Here is a 23,276-nt window from a genome sequence, read left to right on the forward strand (position 1 = left end):
TCTCACTCCCGAAGTCCCGACAAACTCGCAAATTGTGAGTTCTTCCTTCAGAAGAGAAATGAAGCGTTGGTCCCGAGATGAACTAGCCCAGGGCTAGAAATCTCGTTGATACAGATAAATAAATGGCAATTATCTTCTCTAATAAGACTGTGTTTTGCAAATCGCTAAGCAGGTGGCGGTATTGAGCATCTGTCAAACAGAAACAAAAACGACATGAACGCCATGGGCGTTGAAAAGGTGAATGAAGGCACGGAAGGCACAGATGAGTAGAGTGAGATGCCTGCTTGTTTGTGGTTTAAGCGTTAGTCATTGTGTAAATCGTTGAAATTCTTGGGAAACAGTTTTAATCGTGTATAAACGTCATCCAACTGTAAATATAAACAAGAGTTTGTTTTGCTTTATTCCACTACCATGAATGAAAGCAACTAAAAAACATTGGATATTACATTCAGTCGTGTATGAGTTGTGATTAATCTAAGTTAATTCTTGATATTAAATTAAACATGACTTCGGACGAGGCGTGGTCCGAGCTGCCAACAGAACTAAAAGAGCCCGAATGTTCACTTGAAATATGCCGCCTATGCATGAGCACAGAATCTCTGGAGAATCTGTTCGAGGTGGATGGCCTCCGACGATGGATAACGGATTATTTGTCAATTATGGTGAGTAACGATCGAATCTGGAATCTACAAACATTCTCATACAAGAAGAACGAAATCTTGAATAAACCATCTTTCAGGTATCCACACAGGATAACATAAGCCATGCAATCTGCACCATTTGTCGAATACGGTTGGACGAGTTTCACCAGTTTCGGATGGGTTGCCTGGAAGTGCAAACCACACTGTGGTCCATGGCTCAGACGGGAAAGATTGTGGAACCGCCGAAACAGTCTCGGTCAAGCGATGGCTCAGGGCAACGACCATACAGACCCATCAAAGAGGTGCTAGAAAAGGACGGCCAATATCAATGTGCGACATGTGGGAAGGTGTTTGATAACAGGAAACGGGTATGGGATCACAAGAGGATCCATGGCCCAAAGAAGTACCGGTGTATGCAATGCGGGAAGTCATTTTCGATACGGTGAGTAGAAGACACTTTGGCGTCCACTCTTGTCTGGTACTTGGTACAAATAGGATAGGATCTACCGTGTTCCATTGCATGCTGTAGTCTCTGATGCGCAAGAATATTGGGTACACTTCTGTTCAACCTTTTCACCTCGGATACACCTTCATAAAAACGGATCTCGGACGTTGCTCGCCGATAATACCGCAGGCATTCACAGTGCTCGGCAGTGCGCTAATACAATACGCTCACCTCGAGACTACAAAGAAGCCTGAGTGCCTTCACAGATTACTTCACCGTCTGGAAGATTCGTATCATAACAGCAAACACTCAGGTCTTCCTCCTACACCCGATTCCCAATCTTGATTAGACTTTATCCGGCTGAGGATTGCAACATAACCCTGAATGGTTCAGTGGTAGAACGGTCCAACGTGGCGCATAATCTCAGTATAACCTTGGAATTAGATACAAAGTTCAACAGCTTTTGCTAAAAGCAGTCTATCCCTTCAAGTTGCCTTGCCCCAGAAGTCTATAAACAGATCATTCTTCCAGTGATTGAATACGGTCTGCTAGTGTCAAAGAGCTGCGCCTGGGAGTTTCTACAGATCATATTCAACGCAATATTTTTAAGCAAATAGATTTGCCATAAACTGATATCGATTTCCTTGTATTTCAGTCGCTATTTACAGGTGCACATGATGACTCACATAAGCGATGAACTTGAAGAGGAGTCCCCACAGAAGGAGCACGAAATGTTGGATCTTCAGGCTGTAAAAATTGAACCACTCGGAGAAATCGATTCAATAGCTGCGTTACCGCGATCGGAACATTCGCTGGAGGGGGAAACTGCCTTTGAAGATGAAGGTTCGTCGTATGGCGCAGAGCAAGAGGAAAGTCGAACAGAAAGCCACACCGAAGAAGCAACGGCTGACAGGATTGAAATCGGACTTGTGAAAATTGAAGAACCTGCTGGCGACGATATGGAGGAGGATGCAGTGTCACAAAATGCTGAACTTGAAGCAAATGCTGATCAGTGAGTTGTCAGGAAAATACTGGGTTTGATTCTTTCAACTATCTTGTTTTCTTTATCGTTTATTCAGACGCGATCTGCATTTCGAAGTTGGTCTGGAAAATGCAGAACCGGAGACTTCCAGGAGCAACACTTCCATGCACTCCGAAATGGAAGAAGTGTGTGCGGTTGAAACAAACGTTCGAAGGAAGAAGGGTACTAGAAATGTGAAAGCGAACTCGAAAATTGATGATTGTGGTCAACGAGAAGACAAAATTTTGGAGATCACACAAGAGAAACAGCAACATCGTTGCAATAAGTGCTCGAAAGCGTTTTCGACAAGCTCAAAACTAAAGGACCACTTGAGGCTAGTACATGGAGAGAGGAAACTGGCTTGTCATATTTGTGGCAAGAGATTTATCTTACCGTAAATTGTCAAAGTCAATTTAAGACCCTATTTGAGATTGTCTGTAAAGTTTGTTTTTAACATGAAATATGTTTGTTTTTTTTCCTTCTAGAAGCCGATTACGCCTTCATGGAAAAAAGCACAATAGTGATAAGCCGTTCAAGTGTGACATTTGTGGAAAGACTTTCAAGCATGGACAATCCTTGTGGCATCACAACAACATTCTACATGGCGCGCAACACTCGTGTACCGATTGTGGAATATACTTTCCATTAAGGTGAGTGTGTTTTGAAAACTATTATAATATGTGCAATGTTTATATTATCTCCTTATTTTTGTCATCATTCAGGCGTCAGTTAGAGGGACATCTACGTACCAATCTACATAAAATTAATGTAGAAATGAGAGCCAATTCCAAAAATGAAAAAGTATCTGATGAATCTGGTTCAAATGATACTACTGATGTAACCAACAAGCGAACGAATGAGGTTGACAAAGCTGAAGAAGCTCAACCGGATACTGCTGGAAGTGCACAGCAGCAGCAGCAGCAACAACAACAACAACAACAACAACAACAACAACAACAAAAACACTATCAGTGCAATACCTGCTCGAAAATGTTTTGGAAAAAACGTCAGCTGGATGATCACACGCGGCTGGTACATGGAGAGAAGAATTTCGTGTGTTCCGTGTGTAACAAGAGATTCGTCGACGCGTAAGTTATCTTAACATTTTTTTTATAGATAACTTTACAAGGATCATTTTAATTTAGTGATTTCTTGTTATTGTATTAAATTTCAACTAATCTGCTAGTTATCTATAATAGCTCTGATAACACTTGTAATAATTGTTTAACCTCTTCGCCTCTAAGTGTTTTAAAATTGTTTTAAGCTTACCTAACATCCTTCCCTTAACTTGCATCGCTAATATATCCATCTCTTATGATCATATGTATATGAAGAGCGAGAGCCATTTTATTTAGTGTTGAAACTGTTGCCTATCTTACAGGCGTCTCTTCTCCATCCACTTGATGGGGAAGAGCACTTGTCTAGCGGATAAGGGTCGTGAGTTCAAATCTCACCTAAGCTGTGGATTTTTTTTGGAATTTCACTAATAATTTATCTATATTTTTCACATATATATCGACACTGATTTTTCATTAGGGCCTAACTGATATTTTCGAGTTCTCTTCATCGATCCTCTCTTTGTGTTATCACAGAATGTGTATTGAGTTTTCCAAAGATTTTTTGGTTGAAATGCGAAGAAGACGACTACATGTTGCTATAGAAACAAAAAGAATAATGATTTTGTTTATTTTGATCAAGTGATTAGCGAAAGAGAGAGTCGACGAAGAGAAATCGATCAAGTCAGTTAGGCCCTTATGAAAAATCATTGTCGATATGTTCAATTTCATTAAATATCATTAATTGGGTTCTTTAGGGGTATCCGGATTATTTTATAATCGGATTCTCCACCCAAAAAATAGTCTAAATCCAAAATGTCATAATTTTTGGTACCCGGGAACTATTTTCAAAATGAATTTAAAGTTTGTAAAATCACGTTATACTCAGAAAAATTAGCTCTATCGATTAGGCTTTAGAAAAAAGCAATATTTTATTCACTAAATAACCCAATTGCAATCATTGCTGACTCATCAGTTACCATTACTGATGTTTCAGTAAAATAAAATTTGCTGGTTGCATTTCAGCAATTCATATTGCTGGATGAGAAATCGAAAATTTGGTGTGTACCCTTAGCTTTAGACTTCTAGTTTAGCTAGTTGAGATTATTTAAAATTTTCATTATGAGCCCATAACCTGTCATTCTGGTCACTAAACACTAGTTCAAAGGCGTATCGCTTTTTTCTTTGAATAAGATATGTGTAACGCATGAAATATGCCAAAGATGAGCGATAATTTCTATATGCAATAAAAACGTTTTACTTTTCTTATTCACAGAAGCCGATTGCGGTCTCATATGCGTAGGCACGATAAGACAAAACCGTACAAGTGCGCCAAGTGTGGAAAGTGTTACAAGGCTGAAAAAACCCTCGCGAACCACGAACGAATCCAGCATAATAGCGGAGATTCCATTCAAATGTTACGGAAGGAAACATTTGACAATGGTAGATCTCCTTCCGCCTCCTCGTAAAAGCTACTACAGCAGATCCTCTTCTCTTTCCGATAGAGTTACGTAACTTTTGAATGACTTCCCAGACGTCGAATTATGAGCTTGCTCCGTTTATGGAAAACTACAACAGTTGGCGGTGAGTTTTCGGATTTAAGTACTTGACCGTATACTCACCTTTTCACATTTGTTTTGTAGGCTTCAGCGCTGTTTGCAGTTCAGAAGGAATTTTTCGGCCTATCTTGATGCATGGGAAATTCCTTGCCTGAATCGCCCAAGAAACCGTTTTTCTTCGATCACAGTACGCAGTTGCGAAGAAATGACAGTTCAAATGGCAGTCACCGTGGAAAGTTTCTGCCAGGAATCGGTCAAGAAGTTTCTTGAGCGATTTCTTTCAAACACCAAACTAGGCTTTCGATTGGAGAAGCGTGAAATGCGGGCTCCTGGAAAATGTAGAAAACCGAAAATAAATGGCTCACAACTAGACCAGAATGATTCTTAAGCAGCATTCATATACAGGATGTAAGTAAGCTTGTCACAAATTCGTATTTTGGTAGACAAAGTCAGTAGATATACTAGAATCAGGTAATAAACTATTTTTTTTTATTTATTTGAGCCTTCTGGTGTAATTACTTACGAATCATTCCAAAAAATAGAGTTAGTAAACTATAGAGGACGAATGTCGCTGCTGTTCACTTTGTTCTCGTTCGCAAACATCCCGGGTATCTATCTGTCAAACTGCATACTTTTTTGATTTGACACTTATATCCCTCCCTATCTTCGCCAGCAAGAGATGTTGCGGCGGCGACGCCAGCGACATTCTCCCTCTATAGTTTATTACCTCTATTTTCCAAAATCCTTCCAACCTTCAACTTTACGATGTCCTTCAGATTCCGACCAACGATGAAAAGGTCGTCGACATATAGCAGCAAAAACAGCTTCGATTCACCTCTCACGTATAGACAACGATCGCTCTCGCCACGCTGAAATCCGAGTTTAATTACTAGCTCATGGAACCTCTCGTTTCAGGCCCTCGAGGCCTGATTCAGGCCATATAGCGCTCGGTTTAGTAGTAGTAGAACTTTTGTTGGGGATATTTGAATTCACCTACGACTATCTATACCTCGATGTTCTTCATCTCGATATATCTTCCTATCTCGATGGTTTGATCGGTACCTTCAATCTGCATATATTTTTCCTCTCTACATGTCGATATCTCCCTATCTCGATGCGATATCGTTCGTTTTTGTTCTATATTTTCTCTCTATATGTCGATATGCCCATTTTCACAGGTTACTTGACCTCGTTTCCTAGGTGCAAAACATTCTGGGAAGGCGAGGTGACATCTGTTTGTTGTCGGTTTTTCTTAGTAACGGAAATATTTTCAATCTAGTGTGCATTACAAATTGATTCTTCAGTTCGATCTCTTCCTATCTCGAAGGTCCCTTTAATACCGAGACCTGGAGAGTCGACTGTATCGATTTAGGTCTAAAATAAATCAATATGAACAATAACCGGTGACTTCATTGTAGTAAATATAGCGTAGTACAACGAATTATCAATACTTCAAACCAAGTGTAGAATTATTAAATTATTCAGTTTGTTATTGCAAATTTATGCTAGTGTATTTGCCAACACTGGAAGACAACATATCGACATATCGGACATAGAGTCAGTCTAGTTAGAGTCTGGCGGACTGTCACTTTCGATCGGAGCCAATCGAGCATGACGTCACGGTTTAGCATTTATCGGTGAGGACACCATGACGTAATGCTCGATTGGCTCCGGTCGAAAGTGACAGTTCGCCAGACTCTAATTATAAAGACTCTAATCGGACATAGTGGTTTCGCAGCGCGGTGTCACGAACACTAATGCAAATCGACTGGTTGAAAATATGCCCATTTGATTTTGCTGGGAACAGCTGATCTTTGTTTACTATTTCCAACCAGTAACTCAAGTGGCGTTCGTGTAATGCAGCGTGTACGTACCCGCAACACTGCTAAAAGCAGAAACCACTAGGGTAGGTAATCAAAATTTGAACCAAATTGCGGCCTTCTGAAGCAGTGCAAATTTTAAGTGATTTTTTCTCCCACATGGAAATAATTTACTACGGCAAAATCGTATGTACATGAAAGCCACGGGTATAAGGGGCTGTCCATAAACCACGTGGTCATTTTTTTGGGACTTTTCAACCACCCCCCCCCCCCCGTGGTCATTGGTCCATACAAATTTTTTTATTTGTCCATACAAAATGGTCATTGGCCGAAACCCCCCCCCCCCCTCATGACCACGTGGTTTATGGACAGCCCCTAAGCTTTCTGTTAAATGGTAAAAAGTTTGTATTTGCACCGAATTTCATTAAAATATTTGATTTTTCATCAATAATGATTTTAATCTTAATTTGAACCATCGTAATCATAATTTGAACCAATTTTAATCTTAATTTGAACTACTGGCGGCAGCAGCTCGAGCAACTCACAAAACAGCCAATTCCATGCTAAACAATGAAAAATCACATGAATCTGCTAATTCTTATACCTATTTTTCATTAGGCAGTGGAATCTCAACTCAGAATGTTCGAAATTCTTTAGGAATTTGGAAACTAAATTTGGATTTTTTCATCCCTCAACAGTAAACAAAGCAACCACTAGCGCAATCTACAGGCCAACACTAGAAGCTCACCCCCGTTCACTAGTTCAAATTTAGATTACAAATGGTTCAACTTAAGATAACATTCTCCAAGTAAGAATCACTTAAATTTGATAATTTTATAACAAATAATGCGGAATATTATTCGGTTGGTCGATTCTACGATAAATAAGCTTTCATTTGACGTGTTCACATATTGCGTGTGATACAATGCATGAGCTGTACGAGTGCACCGAAAATGTGCTTTCTCTTGGGGGAAATGGGTGAAATCACAGTGATTTTTCAATTGCCTGTTTCAATGCTTTTAAAGTCCATGTTATCAGGTTATATTACGGAAAGCTGTTTAACATCTTTTTCGGGACAATATTTGCCTGAAAAGTACGTTGTTTTAATGAATTTTGAAATGGTTCAAATTAAGATTACAATTTGACTAGTTCAAAGTTTGATTTCTTACCCTATAACGAACCAGTAAAATGATCTTGGAAATGATAGATGCAGCGAACGAAAAAAAAAAAACGACGAAGCAACCCGAGCTTTAGCCCTTTTCGGTTTTCAGCTCACTCGTTCTTCTTTTGACGGATTTGGAAATGAACGGACGTACTCGTGCGGCGCTCCGTTCCAGCGGAAATTTGACAATGGTAGATCTCCGCAGTAGGAAATAAACTAATTAGATCTGCGCAGTAGGTAATAAACTAATTAAATTCGTTGGAGCCTTTAAGCTGTAACTACTTATTGATTATTCCAAAATCCCGTGGTTGACCCAATCGGGCTAAATGGCAGTCATCCACTTATGGTTATTCCTGTTCGGGTTTGTCACTGCGACCAATTTTTAGATCTATTGTGACATTACCCGTATCCTTAGTGTAGTGCATGCCGCATTACTCAATTGCCATTGAGAGGCAATAAAGTATCGATTTTGATACAGTTTTTGTTTTGTTTTCTTAGAAAACGAAACAAGAGTACTGATATTGGCCATGCATCGGAAACCTAGCATCACCCTTGTTTTACTGCTAAATTATCCCCAGTAGGAAGTTTAGGACCCGGGTTTTAACATTAGCAACAATATCATTCCAATAATGTAACATGTGTTCAGTAGTAAGGATTCTAGTATGTTCCTTGCGTACTAGCACTTTCCAGTCTTCGAAGAGTTAGTACATACATGGATCCCTAACCCAATTTGATTTCCTTTGCATTGAGTTTAGCCTCAGATGGTGAGGTTTTTAACTATATGCAAAGTAAAGTTGGTAAACTCAGTTTTATTCAAAAACTGGAAGTCACCAAAACACCAGTAGTAAGGACTAAATACTATAATTCCTATGAATTACCAGAATATAGTTCGTGCAGTTGAAAATCGGAATTTTCGACACGCGAAAATCGATTTTTCTCCTAAACCGTGTGTCGGACGTACGTCGGGCACAGTGCGCTGGATAGAGGGCCAGGTCCGCTGTCCAGCGCACTACGTCCGACGTTAGGTTTCACGTATGGATTTTGAGAAAATTCGATTGTCGGGTGTGGGGAAACTTCGGGTTTCAACCGCGACGACAATACATATTCCAAAATTGAAAAATAGGATGACACTAGATTTCGGTTTGGTAGATCTATCACCGCAACGCAACCCAAAAAGGCGATCTACCCACGCTACGGGCTCCGTTAAAGATCGAGCATCTTTTAAACCCCCTCAACCATTCATCCCTTAGCACGGGTCGCCTAACACCTTGGATTGGGGTTATTTTGGCAACTATATTGCCACCTTATACACATATTTTAACAACTTCTGTTTTAACTGATGGACACATTAGGCCTTTGTGAACACTCATGATTTTTTTGAGCCATAACAAGTATGAATGGGCTTTTTTAGAACAAAATGTCTCTCCAAAAACTGCCATTTTTGAGTGCATGAAGGTTTATAAGCTCTAAATTCTGTTATGGTGAGCGAATTGAATATCGAATGATGAGGAATGAAAGGCGTATGTTCCTTTTACTTGTGGACAAAATTTCACCTTGATTGCTTCATTACTTTTAGAAACTCTGCTTTTTGAAAACTATAATAAATGGGCATGTACTAAAATTGTTATATCGTCCAAAATAATTGACCAATCGAGTTCAAATCCACACAAGCAACTCATGAATATTAGGGCAATGACCTGTCAAAAAATCAGCATGATTGATAAAAGCATCACAAAATAACAAAATTTTGAACTTTGTTGACAAAAAGTTGAAATTTAGACCATTTTTTCATACAAAATCGACCATCGAATTTTTTGAAAATAAAAACGTTTTTGTTCATTACACCACATGTACTTTATATTCCAATGTAGAACGAGTGGATTCCGTGCCTGGTTCTCTCGGCCTTATAAAGGGTTAATAAGGCAATCCATGACGACTTTTCGCGATGGGGGTGACAGCCAAAAATGTAAACACAGTGTGAGTACTACGTAACAAAGTTTCGTCAAGTGTCGTCGGTGCTTAACAAATTCCTTTGTGTTCAACTGTCACCCCGATCATCGGCTGTCAAAAATACATGGTAAACAAAAAAAAATCAGCTGATCGCATCTGTCTCATGGATTGCCTTATGCTAAAGCCTTCAGTACACGCTTTACAAAGTGTGCAAATTTTTCCGCACGCATAACCCAGCAGGCCAACAGCGGTCGTAACATTGACAAAACATCGGAAATATCAAACGTTTGCATTGATGTTGGTTGATGCGTGAGGAAAAGTTTGCACACTTGGCAAAGCGTGTACTGAAGGCTTAATGCTCAATGCTAATGTGAGGCAAGTACAATGACACACTATGCCCAGGGAGTCGAGAAAATGTTCCCAACCGGAATGGAAATCGAACCCGCCGTCTCCGGATTTGTTACTGACAATAACGGCAACAATGGGAAGCCAAGTATGACCTTAAATGTTTGTTTTGTTTTTGTATTTATATTTGCTAGTTGTTTGGCTTAAAATAAGAATAATAATAAAACTTGTTAGTTGTTAGTATTGTTAGTGATAAAAAAATGCTATTTGGGAACCCCTGCTCCAATAGAAATCTCATATTCAAATTAGTTAAGAATTTCTAATATATGCCCCCCGATGGAGTACTAGATCGGTTAGAAAGGGGAACAAAATTTATATGTCTAAACACGAAATCCGAGATGAAGAGAGATGAAAGAAAATGAAGATCAACGGAGGAGGGGGGGAGAGAGGAGTCTGGAGAGGAGTTTTGAGGAGCAAAACGGGAAGGTGGGAGCCAGAGACGTCGATTTCGGGATATTGTGCAGACGAGAAGGTCGAGCAAGGTGTTGGAGTAACTGGTGCGATGGTGATCTCCAAGACGGACCGCGTGAAGAAGTTTGTACCATTTTCGGAGGGACAAGTGCTCCAGTGTTCGGAGTCCTACAGGACCATAGTCGCGAGTCAACCATTAGTTACGCGAAACCACATTCTAATGCTACCTAGTGTGACGTCAACCAGACAAATCTTCCGAAGCGGCTCACAACCAAGTTTTGGACCAGTTTGGAGCCTCACCCTACGATCACGTCGCACATCTCGTGAAGCACCACGGTTAATCTAGGCGCCCTGCGGCGCGACGCATTAGGCCACCAGACATGCTATCGATCGTCGGTCCCGAACCCATCCCTTCACCCGAAGCGCCAACGTCTCGGCGCTTGCTCCGGCTAACTTCGTTTTAACGCCGACCACGTGCTCCGGCACACGTACAATATTTAGAAGGTGATACATTCCGCAAATCTGACAGTTTTTTGATGACGTAATTCAAATCGCTCAAAGGCGGGACCAAAATAATCTAGTACTCCACACCAATTTGATCCCGTGAATGGACGATAAGAACGGCGTCACATATTTACATCCAAAATTGATGTTTACCAAGGGGTTGGTCATTCAACACACTTCATTTGTGCCGTTATTTTTGAGCGTGTGCCAATGGGTGCCAAAACTGTGCCGATCATTTTTCAGTGTGTGCCGAGGTGTGCCGAACGTGCCGGGAGCTGTGCCGCATGTGCCCAGTGGAGTGTTTTCTTCGAATGTTTATGCGCTGTTTGAAACCCTTTCTGTTTTTGACAACTGTTGTTAATCTAATCGGTGTTTACCAACAAAATCCCACCCAGAACACTTGTCGGAAATCAATATAAAGAGATTTTTGTAATTGTAAGCATGTTGACAAATTCATTCTATACCGCAAAGTTGTTGTGCCCATGTGTGCCATAAGTGTGCCGAATTGTGCCGAGAAGTGCCGGCATGTGTGCCGGGCACAATGTGCCGATTGACCAACCCCTTGATGTTTACATAGGTTACTAGCTTGCCTTGTGATTTTTATGCCGTGCTCCGGCAGGTATGTCATCAACTCCCCCCCCCCCCCCCCCCTCTACCACACCGAAATGGGCCCAAACGAAGATAAAAGTTATGTTTGTATTTACTAACCCACACATCCTAGATAGATTAAATCAACTAGTAGTAGATTAATTCAACTCGGTTCCTTTGATTTCCAAAAGCGAGAGATTAATTCCCTTATAAGTCTGCTTGGCCTTTCCCTTGTTCCGCTAAATCGTGTTGGCAGGTAAGTGTAGGGTTGCTCAAGTTTCCCCCTGGTCAATGCCGACAATAGAGGTAGTAAACTATAGAGGAAGAATGTCGCTGGCGTCGCTGCCGAAACATCTCTTGCTGGCGGAGATAGGCCGGGCTATAAGTGTCAAAGCGAAAAAGTATGCAGTTTGACAGATAGATACCCGACATGTTTGCGAGCGAGAACAAAGGGAACAGCAGCGGCATTCGTCCTCTATAGTTTATTAACTCTATTATGCCGACAGATTGGCGATCCATAGCCTTAACCATTAGGCTAAAGCCCGGCGCACAATTGGTACGTTGCGGCTGCGTTTGCATTTTTTGACAGTTTTCCCATGGGTTTACTGTCAAAATTCTGTCAACGCAACGCAAACGTACCCATTGTGCGTGGGCCTTAACTGGAGACCCCTATCCTGGAGATGTCTGTTTGTCTGTGGTTTAAGCGTTTGTTATTGTGTAAATCGCTAAAATTCTTGGGAAACATTTTTAATCGTGTACAAACGTCATCCAACTGTAAATATAAACAATACTTTTGTTTTGTTTTATTCTATAGTATCATGAAAGAAAACAACTAAAAAATTGTTAGATTCTACATTTAGTCGTGTGTGAATTGTGATTAATCTGGTTAATTCTTGATATTAAATTAAACATGACTTCGGACGAGGCGCGGTCCGAACTACAAACAGCAGTGACCGAATGTTCGCTTGAAATATGCCGCCTATGCATGAGTACAGAATCTCTGGAGAATCTGTTCGAGGTGGATGGCCTCCGACGATGGATAACGGATTATTTGTCAATTATGGTGAGTAACGATCGAATCTGGAATCTTCAAACATTCTCATACAAGAATAATGAAATCTTGAATAAACCATCTTTCAGGTATCCAGCGCGGATAGCATAAGCCATGCAATCTGCACCATTTGTCGAATACGGTTGGACGAGTTCCACCAGTTTCGGATGGGTTGCCTGGAAGTGCAAACCACACTGTGGTCCATGGCTCAGACTGGAAAGATTGTGGAACCTCCGAAACAGTCTCGGTCAAGCGATGGCTCAAGGCAACGACCATACAGACCCATCAAAGGGGTGCTAGAAAAGGGCGGCCAATATCATTGTGCGACATGTGGGAAGGTGTTCAATAACAGGAAACGGGCATTGGATCACAAGAGGATCCATGGCCCAAAAAAGTACCGGTGTATGCAATGCGGGAAGTCGTTTCCGATACGGTGAGTAGAAGACACTTTGGCGTCCACTCTTATCTGGTACTTGGTACAACTAGGATAGGATCTTCCGTGTTTCGCTGCATGCTGTAGTCTCTGATGCGCAAGAATATTGGGTAGAATATTGGGTACACTTCTGTTCAACCTTTTCACCTCGGATACGCCATCATGAAAACGGATCTCGGACGTTGTTCGCCGATAATAAGGCAGGCATTCAGAATGCTCGGAAGTACGATAATACAATACGCTCACCTCGAGACTACAAAGAAGCCTGAGTGCCTTCACAGATTACTTCACCGTCTGGAAGATTCGTATCATAACAGCAAAGACTCAGGTCTTCCTCCTACACCCGATTCCCAATCTTGATTAGACTTAATCCGGTTGAGGATTGCAAAATAACCCTAAATGGTTCTGCGATAGAACGGTCCAACGTGGCGCATAATCTCAGTATAACCTTGGAATTAGATACAAAGTTCAACAGCTTATGCTAAAAGCAGTTTATCCCTTCAAGTTGCCTTGCCCCAGAAGAACAAGCTCGCTGTCTATAAACAGATCATTCTTCCAGTGATTGAATACGGTCTGCTAGTGTCAAAGAGCTGCGCCTGGGAGTTTCTACAGATCATATTCAACGCAATATTTATAAGCAAATAGATTCGCCATAAACTGATATCGATTTCCTTGTATTTCAGTCGCTATTTACGTTTGCACTTGATGACTCACATAAGCGATGAACTTGAAGAGGAGTCCCCACAGAAGGAGCACGAAATGTTGGATCTTCAGGCTGTAAAAATTGAACCACTCGGAGAAATCGATTCAATAGCTGCGTCACCACGATCGGAACATTCGCTGGAGGGGGAAACTGCCTTTGAAGATGAAGTTTCGTCGTATGGCGAAGAGCAAGAGGAAAGTCAAACAGAAAGCCACACCGAAGAAGCAACGGCTGACAGCATTGAAATTGGACTTGTGAAAATTGAAGAACCTGCTGACGACGATATGGAGGAGGATGCAGTGTCACAAAATGCTGAACTTGAAGCAAATGCTGATCAGTGAGTTGTCAGGAAAATACTGGGTTTGATTCTTTCAACTATCTTGTTTTCTTTATCGTTTATTCAGACGCGATCTGCATTTCAAAGTTGGTCTGGAGAATGCAGAACCGGCGACTTCCAGGAGCAACGATTGCATGCACTCCGAAATGGAAGAAGTGTGTGAGGTTTCAAAGGATATTGACATCATATCCGATGAAACAAACGTTCGAAGGAAGAAGGGTACCAGAAATGTGAAAGCGAATTCGAAAATTGAAGATTGTGGTCCACGAGAAGACAAAATTTTGGAGATCACGCAAAAGAAACTGCAACATCGTTGCAATGAGTGCTCGAAAGTGTTTTCGACAAGCTCAAAACTAAAGGACCACATGAGGCTGGTACATGGAGAGAGGAAACTCGCTTGTCACATTTGTGACAAGAGATTTATCTTACCGTAAGTTGTCAAAGTCAATTCAAGACCCTATTTGAGATTGTCTGTAAAGTTTATTTTTAACATGAAATATGTTTGTTTCTTTCTTCTAGAAGCCAATTACGCATTCATGCAAAAAAGCACGATAGAGATAAGCCGTTCAAGTGTGACATTTGTGGAAAGACTTTCAAGTATGGACAATCCTTGTGGCAACACAAAAACATTCGACATGGCGCGCAAAACTCGTGTGCCGATTGTGGAATATACTTTCCATTAAGGTGAGTGTGTTTTTAAAACTATTACACGTGGAATGTATTTATGTTATCACCTTATTTTTGTCATCATTCAGGCGTCAGTTAGAGGGACATCTACGTACCAAACTACATCAAATTAATGTAGAAATGAGAGCCAATTCCAAAAATGAAAAAGTATCTGATGAATCTGGTTCAAACGATACTACTGATGTAACCAACCAGCGAACGAATGAGGTTGACAATGCTGAAGAAGCTCAACCGGATACTGCTGGAAGTGCACAGCAGCAGCAGCAACAACAACAACAACAACCAAAACACCATCAGTGCGATACCTGCTCGAAAATGTTTTGGAAAAAACGTCAGCTGGATGATCACACGCGGCTGGTACATGGAGAGAAGAATTTCGCGTGTTCCATGTGTAACAAGAGATTCATCGCCGCGTAAGTTATCTTAACATTTTTTTTGTAGATAACTTAACAAGGACCATTTTATTTTAGTGATTTTTTGTTATTATATTAAATTTCAACTAATCTGCTAGTTATCTGGACTGCCGCCACTCGCATAACAGTCCCATCTTTGCTGGGTTTCCTATTCATATGGGACTGTTTTGCGAGTGGGGGCAGTATAGCTCTGATAACCAGGGATGCCAGGTGAAATTTTCAAATGTCTTCGCAAGGCACATTAAAATGTCTTCACATGTCTTCACACTCCATATTGTGACTTTGGTATAAAATTAATGCTAAAAATCAAAATAATCTCACTCCGCTCTATATTAAGTAATATAGCGATGAATTCAGGAAAGGCGTTCACACTTCTAGGATTCCTCCAGTTTTTTTTTGTGATTCCTAATGGAGCTTCCCAAGAATTTACTCAGTTCACTGGGAAGTCTTCCTGAAGTTTTCCATAAAAATTAATCTAAGTGCTCTTCAGACATTTCTCCAGGAGTACCTCGGGAATTGCTTCAGAAGTCTTCAAGAATTTCGCCAGGAGTTTTCCAAGAATCCCTCCATGGCTTCCATGGCGGAGATTCAAACCAGAATTTCCACGAAACTTACTTCAGAAATCTACCAACAGATCTTCCAGTAATAATGCATGGTTCCTGGGATTTATTTCCAAAAGTGCCACAAAAAAACGGAAATTTCTTTAGAAGATGCTCGGGAATTCATCCTGGAGTTCTTAGGAAATTTCTCAAGAAGTTCTTCGGGGATTCCTCAATAAGATAACCGGAAATTTCTACAGGAGATTCTCGGAAATTCCTCTAGTAGTTCCTCGGGAATTCCTCCAGGAGTCCCTCGGGAATTCCTGCAGAAGTATCTCAGGAATTCTCCGGAAATACCTCCCGGAGATCGTCGGGAGTTCCTCCAGGAGTTCCTCCAGGAGTTCCTCAGAAACTTCTCCAAAAATGCCTCGGGAATTCCTCCATAAGCTTCCCAAAAAATCCTCAGGAATTTCTTCAGGAAATCCTGAAGGTATCCATAGGAACATCCAATTAAACGTCTGATAAACTCCTCAAAAATTTCTTGAGAATGTCGTGGAAGTATTCCCGAGAAAATGCTAGAGAAATTCTCAAGGATCTCCCGGAGAAATTCCCAAGGAGCTCCTAGAGAAATTCCCAAGGATCTTTTTAGGGAATTCCCGAGAAACTCCTGGAGGTATACCCGCGAATCTCCGGGAAAGATTACCGAGGAACTCCTGGAAGAATCTCGAGGTAATCCTGGAAGAATTATTGCAGAACTCCTGGAGGAATTTCCGTAGATCTCCTGGAAGAATCTCCGCGGAACTCGTAGAGAAATTTCCGAGGAACTCATGGATGAATTTCAGAAGAAAATCTGGAAAATTTCTCGAGTAACTCCTAGAGAAATTTCCGATTAACTCCTGGAGGAATTCTCTTAAGGAGCTTCTGGAGGAATTCTCGGCAAACTCTTGGAGGAATTCCAGAGGAGCTCCTGGAGAAATTTGCGCGGAGCTCCTAGAGGTATACGCGAGAATCTCCAGGAGGAATTCCTAGAGGAATTGGGTTATTAAGTGAATAAAATATTGTTATATTCTACATCCTAATCGAAAGAGCTAATTTTTCTGAGTATAACGTGATTTTATTGCGATCCAGTTCCTTTGTTTTGATCGTTAAATATACAAAACAAATTTAATTTCTGTGGATAGAATGACAGTTCATTCGATAAAATGACAGTTCACGCCGAACAAAACAAATTTTCCCATACAAACAAGGCATCTCTAAAGAAATGTTCAAGGAACTTCTAAAATTCTTCTTGAGGATCGCCTTGAGAAATTCCAGAAGAACTCCTGCAGGAATGCCGGAGAAACTCCAGGTGGAATTCCCGAGAAAGTCAAGAAGGTATTCCCGAGAAAATCCTGGATGAATTAACGAGGAACAGCTGTAGGAGATCTCGAAGAACTCCTGGAAGAATTCCGAGGAACTCCTAGAGGAATTTTCTAGGAACTCGTGAAAGAATTCTCAAGGATCCTCGAAAGGAACTCCCGAAGAACTCCCTGGTGATCTGCTGAAGAAATTCTTGGAAAGCTACTGGAGGAATTCTCGAGGAACTCCAGGCGGAATTTACGAGAAGCTTCGAGCGGAATTTCCGAGGAACACCTGGAAGAATTCCCGAGAAACTCATCAATGAATTTCTAGAGGAATTCCTGATGAAATCCTGAAGGAATTCCTGAGTAACTACTGGAGAAATCTTAACAGGCTGCCTAGGACCAAGAACCTCTGATTTTAGAGATTTTTGAAAAACTAGAAAATAGAAAGATGAATTCATAGTTTAAACTTAGAAAATTCTTAAAATAACGTCTTTTAGAATCTTTGATGACATTAAAAAGTTCTTGAATGAAATTAAAAACAATATTAACATATATTTGATTGTTCTGGAAGATATCTTGAAGCATTCATGGAATGTATTGGTTGTTCCTGAAAATTTTTCATTCTTTATTTTTTAATTTCTTTAATTGCTGATCTGAAATTAATTCAATAAATCAGCATATATCATGAAATTCCCAAGAACACTTGTAATAATACTTGTGTGTGCTGATAACACTTGTAATACTTGTTTACCCTCCTCGCCTCAAAGGGTTTTAAAATTGGTTTTAAGCTTACCTAACGATGGACGTAAATGAGGTTCAGGTGTAGTGTACATATTTCCTTCTTTTTTTAGTGATCTAGTTTAGCTAGTTTAATTTATTTAAAATTTGCGTGTTGAGCCCATAACCTGTCGTTCTGGTCACTGCCCAAGCAACCAAAAGATCGGATAAAACAGCATGTTTGGGCTTAATCAGCTATTCCAAGGAAGATGAATAGCTTTCTATACAACTCACTTTTTAAGTAACTAACCGAACTTGAGTTCACAAAATTTATACATGTGCCTCTGAAAAAAACGCTATTCAGCTTAAAATTAAGCTTCGATAAAATGAACAAAAAAGGCGCTTCGTCCTCAAAAGTAATTTATTATTAAAAGACATAAGTATATGTCTAAATTCCAATTTGACTAATTTCCAAAATTGACTAATGCCTTGGAATACATTTTTGATGTTTTTTACTTACTGAGACTTGAACTCGGGTTCTCCTAGTTGAAAGCCGGCGCCTAACGACTACGTCATGTTTGATCTGTTAAGCACTGAGGGATTTTACTCAATGTGCTGATATCATTTATTACAGCTCAATCAGGTTTGCGTGTGCACTTTTTCTGAACTTGGAGTAAAACTCCGGTGGAATCCTGGGTGGAACAGTTGTTCGCTTCGGGGCCAGCCTTTGAGCCACACAATACGGATGCTTTGCGTTGACTACAAGTAAGTACTTTGAAATATTATAGTGAAACAAAGTGTACTTGTGGTCGGCTGTTCGGGCTCTAAAGAAGTTGATCATCAATATTAATTTCTATTCCTGATCAGCCTAGATAGCCGTGTAGTGGCGGTAGCAGTTCCCTCAACTGGCTAAGAATATCACTACAGTTTGCCTGATCCGGTGGTAAAAGTCCACCAAACAAGCGACCCCTAATTCATGGTGTTAAGCGTACCGTGCCTAGGAATGAATGGTTAGGGGGGTCTAATATTTAAAAACTTAACCGTGAACGGAGCCTGTGGAGTACCAGGGCACCCTCCACAGTATGTTGCCCTTACTGTGTTAAACGGAGCAATGACGCAGTGGACCTTATTTGTCTCCGGGATAATCGGCCACTTTTCTTACGTCTCAACTCCGAGGCTTAATAAAAGTGGGTAAATGAAATTTCTTTATGGCAGGAATTTAGTTCGTACAGGTAAACCTTCATCACGCAAAAGGTGCTTCTGCTGTGTTGAGTCGAAGGTTTGAAAAAGAAGGACTGGAAGTGGCGCTTATTCAAGAGCCATGGTCCAATCCAATAAACGAAAGATTCTTGGAGTTCTGACACAAAATAGTAAACTATTTTATGATGAGCAACAAGATTCTCCCAGAACCGCTGTCTTAGTACGCAAAACGTTAAAATGCTATCGTATTATAGAGTTTATCAGAAAGGACATTGTTGCGGTCATGGTAGAGGTACCAACCACTAGGGGTAAAACTGAGATCGCTGTGGCTTCAGCTTACTTTCCTGGTGATGTTCCTGAGGTACCTCCTCCTGAGATCGCATCATTTGTTCAATTCTGTAAAGAAAACAACAAATCGTTTATCATTGGCTGTGACGCCAATGCGCATCACACGGTTTGGGGTAGTACGGATATTAACAGTCGAGGTGAGTCACTATTAGAGTATCTGTCTTCCAACAATATAGACATTTGCAATAATGGTGATAAACCTACTTTCTCAAATGTAGTCAGACAAGAGGTCTTGGATCTAACACTGTGCAATGCTGCAATCTTTGACAAGATCATAAACTGGCACGTGTCAGATGAGATTTCTCTATCTGATCATAAACACCATAATCTTCAATTGGAGTGGTGGAGATTATTGTAGAACAGCATTTAGAAATCCCAGGAGGACAAACTGGGATCAATATGTAGAATTGTTGAATACGCATTCATTTACAATGGGAGAAACTTCAACCCAAAAGTTAGAATCATTTTCTCAAAGGGTAAATGAAAGTATCATCGATTCCTTTAACAGAAGTTGTCCCACCATACAATCGTCTTCTACTAGAGACGTGCCATGGTGGAACTTTAAACTGGATCGCCTTAGAAAATTTTCTCGTAAAATGTTCAAAAGAGCGAAACAAACGGGAGATTGGACTCAGTACAAGAAAGCCCTGACTGATTACAACAACGAAATACGAAAATCGAAAAGAAAATTTTGGATGCTGACATGTGAAAAAATAAACAGCACTCCTGTAGTTGCAAGACTGCAGAAAACGCTTGCAAAAGATCATTCAAATGAATTGGGAAACCTGAAGCGCGACGATGGAGCTTTTACCAAAACTCCTCGTGAAACTTTGGATTTAATGATGGAAACCCATTTTCCAGGTTCAATTCTAAGTGTGGATTCCAATGATACTATATCTCTGCAAGGTGCAGGATGTCCTAGTATAAACTCATCGGAGTCAACTAGTACAATAATCACCGCCTCAGATTTAAAAGCGAACGCGCAGACACAAAAGACTTTACGACCGAAAGACCGAAGGGAGGAATAAAGAGAAAACACTTGTTGTTCGTAGAAAAACGCACTTTGGAATGATTTATTCAATAACAGCTTTTGACCAGAGAAGTTGTTATAGAGATGTGCGAAGACTGAAACCAAAGGTTCCAATTGAACCGTCAAACGCGGTCCCAATCGAGCAAATTCAAGGAAATAGGAAAACATGGGAAACAAAGCGCAACATGAAAGCATATGAAAGTGTGTTAGTGCAAAGCATGACGTCACTTGTATGCTTGACATCTTATGGGCAGATCAAACTAACACGCACGCGAAAATAAAATTCTGTTCACCGCAAAAATTGATTGTCATTGGGCGTGATGTAAATAAACATAACCTAAATCCTCTTCGCGCTTCTCAATAACAACTTCGCTGCTTTTGACAGTTACAGTGTTGCCGCCAATCGCGGAAATAGTTCATGGTATGTCTCTCTTGTGTAGTATTGATCGATGGGCATATGCGAGGGTGTGCGGTTGTATTCTAACACCCCCGTCAAACGGATAGCCCGAGCAATTCCCGTAGCTTAACAAACTGAATCTTATTGAGTCCTCTTGTCATCACATCAGCGATCTGACTGTCTGTTGGAACATACACTAAGCGAATCACTCCTTTTTGAATCTCGTCCCTAACAAAATGGTATCTCACATCAACATGCTTCAACCTCTTCATCTTCTTATCATCTTCAGCCACTCTAATACACGCTTGGTTGTCTTCGAAGATCACTGTAGGTTCATCGATTTTCACGCCCAAGTCCACCAGCAACCGTCGTAGCCACAGAACCTCCGTCACGGCTACGCTGAGCGCCATGTACTCAGCTTCAGCTGAAGACAGCGCTACCGATGTCTGCCTTCGCGTTGTCCAAGACACTGTCGCCGAGTAGACATTGAAAATGTAACCGGAGACGGATTTTCTATCGGTGACGTTCCCCGCCCAGTCGGAATCAGCATATCCGGTCATAACTCCGTCCACGTCATCCCGTTTGAACACTAGATTCAGATCCACAGTCCCGCGTATGTAACGCAAGACTCGCTTGAGGTGGCTCCAATGTACGTCGGTGGCACAGCTTTGAAAGCCGCTGAAATAGTTCACTGCTGCGCTTATGTCGGGGCGGGATGCCACTGTCACGTACATAAGGCAACCGACGAGTTCCCTATATGGTTGCGTAGTAAACTTCGACGGATCAGTGGCCTTTTCCAGTTTCAGTCCAGCTTCCATTGGTGTAGGTGCAGCTTTGCATTCTCCCATACCAAAACGATTCAAAAGACTTAGCAAATACTGCTTCTGATTGATCTGGAGCACGCCCTTCTCTCTATCACGCTCAATCGCCAGGCCGAGAAACATTTTGACATCGTTCAGGTCGGCCATTTCGAACTCCAGGCTCAACTTCTTCAAAGCATCAACGACGGAAATGGAACGACTGGCTATTATGATATCGTCGACGTAAAAAATCAGGAACACCGCTTCTCCGTCTTTCCAAGCGATGTAGAGACAGCTATCCGCCTGACTTTGCCTGAAGCCGAGGTTCACGATGAAGTCATGGAATCGCTTGTTCCACTCACGTGAGGCCTGCTTGAGGCCATACAAAAACTTCTGCAGTTTGGCCACCAAGTCCCCTGCACTGAACTCGTCTGGAAGCCGCATGTAGATATCCTGTTTCAACGTTCCATTTAAAAATGCGGTGTTGACATCGAGCTGATGCAAGTGCATGTCTCCGAAGTTCGCAACAGCTAATACGGCACGCAAAGTAGTTAGCTTTGCTACCGGAGAGTACGTGTCCTCGTAGTCGAAGCCTCTACGCTGGGTGAACCCCCTGGCAACAAGCCGCGCTTTGTAACGATCGACGGCACCGACTTCGTTGCGCTTGATTTTAAACACCCATTTGCTGTCAATCACGGTCCGTCCAGTCGGCAACGAAGTGAGGATCCAGGTCTTGTTCTTCTCCAGTGACTCGATCTCTTCCGTAATCGCTTCCTTCCAACGTTCCCAGTCGTCTCGTTTCTTGAGTCCAGCGATGGTGTTAGGCAAATCCTCAACGAAATTTTCTGCACTCAACGCCAATCCGCACGACATTTCATAGCAGTCGAACCATACTGGATCTTTCCTCGCTCGTCCACTTCTCCGTACCACTGCTTCTTGCACTTCGTTTTCTGGAACATCATCTTCTGAAGACACCTCTTCCGGCTCCGGTTCTGCAACAGCACGCTTCTCGCAAGACAGCTCAACCTCCTTCGTTGGTGCTTCCTGAACTTCTTGCTTGCCGCCGAACAGCGAGCACTCATCGAACACTATATCTCTCGCCACAATAACCTTGCGCTTCTCTGCATCCCACAAGCGATAGCCGTTTACTGTGTATCCCACCATATACAGCTTCCTTCCTTTGGGGTCCAGTTTGGTTCTCAGCTCCTTCGGAATGTGGGTGTACGCCGCGCAGCCGAAAATTCGTAGCTTGCTGACGTCCGGCTTGCGGCCAGTCCACAGTTCGTATGGTGTCTTGTGTACATCAACAGCAGCAGTTGGACAACGGTTGGTAACATATGTCGCCGTGTACACAGCCTCGCCCCACAGCTCCTTTCCGAAACCGCTCTCCGCTAGAATGGCCCTGGCGCGCTCCATGAGGGTCCGATTCATCCTTTCGGACACGCCATTCTGTTGCGGCGTATAGGGGATGGTCGTTTCCATTGCTATACCTTTGCTCCGACAGAATCGCCGCATTTCACCCCCAACATACTCTCCTCCGTTATCGGTCCAGAGCCGAGAGATTCTCGATCCGAAGTAAGCGGTTACAAGAGCTTCGTATTCGCGGAAACATTGCAGCACTTGATCTTTCGACGACATCAGGTAGATTATTGTAAAATGCGAGTAATCGTCGATGAAGGAGACGTAAAACCTGTTCCCATCCCAAGTCTGCGGGGTC

At 41.7% G+C, this 23,276-nt stretch overlaps 2 protein-coding genes across 5 annotated transcripts in view; both read left to right on the plus strand.

The window, feature by feature from the left end:
• The first annotated feature begins 378 nt into the window (after positions 1–378).
• Positions 379–5,222, plus strand: LOC109424786 (zinc finger protein 808). Of its 2 annotated transcripts, XM_062847335.1 has the most exons (9): positions 379–662; positions 740–1,083; positions 1,742–2,098; positions 2,166–2,501; positions 2,593–2,757; positions 2,830–3,022; positions 3,056–3,195; positions 4,439–4,746; positions 4,806–5,222. In XM_062847335.1, exons 1-8 carry the CDS (start codon positions 504–506, stop codon positions 4,629–4,631), a joined length of 1,887 nt encoding a protein of 628 aa, XP_062703319.1. In that variant the 5' UTR covers positions 379–503; the 3' UTR covers positions 4,632–4,746; positions 4,806–5,222. The 2 variants fall into 2 exon arrangements, with proteins under 2 accessions (XP_062703319.1, XP_062703318.1); XM_062847334.1 differs by having other exon boundaries at positions 2,830–3,195.
• A 6,971-nt stretch (positions 5,223–12,193) lies between these two features.
• LOC115264214 (zinc finger protein 557) overlaps positions 12,194–23,276 on the plus strand; it is a 45,198-nt gene continuing 34,115 nt past the window's right edge. For all 3 annotated transcript variants that reach the window (XR_009996635.1, XR_009996634.1, XM_062847332.1), the window contains exons 1-6: positions 12,194–12,624; positions 12,702–13,045; positions 13,729–14,085; positions 14,153–14,515; positions 14,605–14,769; positions 14,841–15,185. Coding sequence is in view for 1 of the 3 variants with exons in the window: in XM_062847332.1 (XP_062703316.1) it covers positions 12,472–12,624; positions 12,702–13,045; positions 13,729–14,085; positions 14,153–14,515; positions 14,605–14,769; positions 14,841–15,185 (1,727 nt within the window). In the remaining 2 variants the exon portion in view is untranslated. The remainder of the gene's footprint in view (positions 12,625–12,701; positions 13,046–13,728; positions 14,086–14,152; positions 14,516–14,604; positions 14,770–14,840; positions 15,186–23,276) is intronic.

The sequence above is a fragment of the Aedes albopictus genome, chromosome 1 (genome assembly GCF_035046485.1).
Source record: "Aedes albopictus strain Foshan chromosome 1, AalbF5, whole genome shotgun sequence".
NCBI classification, from domain to species: domain Eukaryota; kingdom Metazoa; phylum Arthropoda; class Insecta; order Diptera; family Culicidae; genus Aedes; species Aedes albopictus.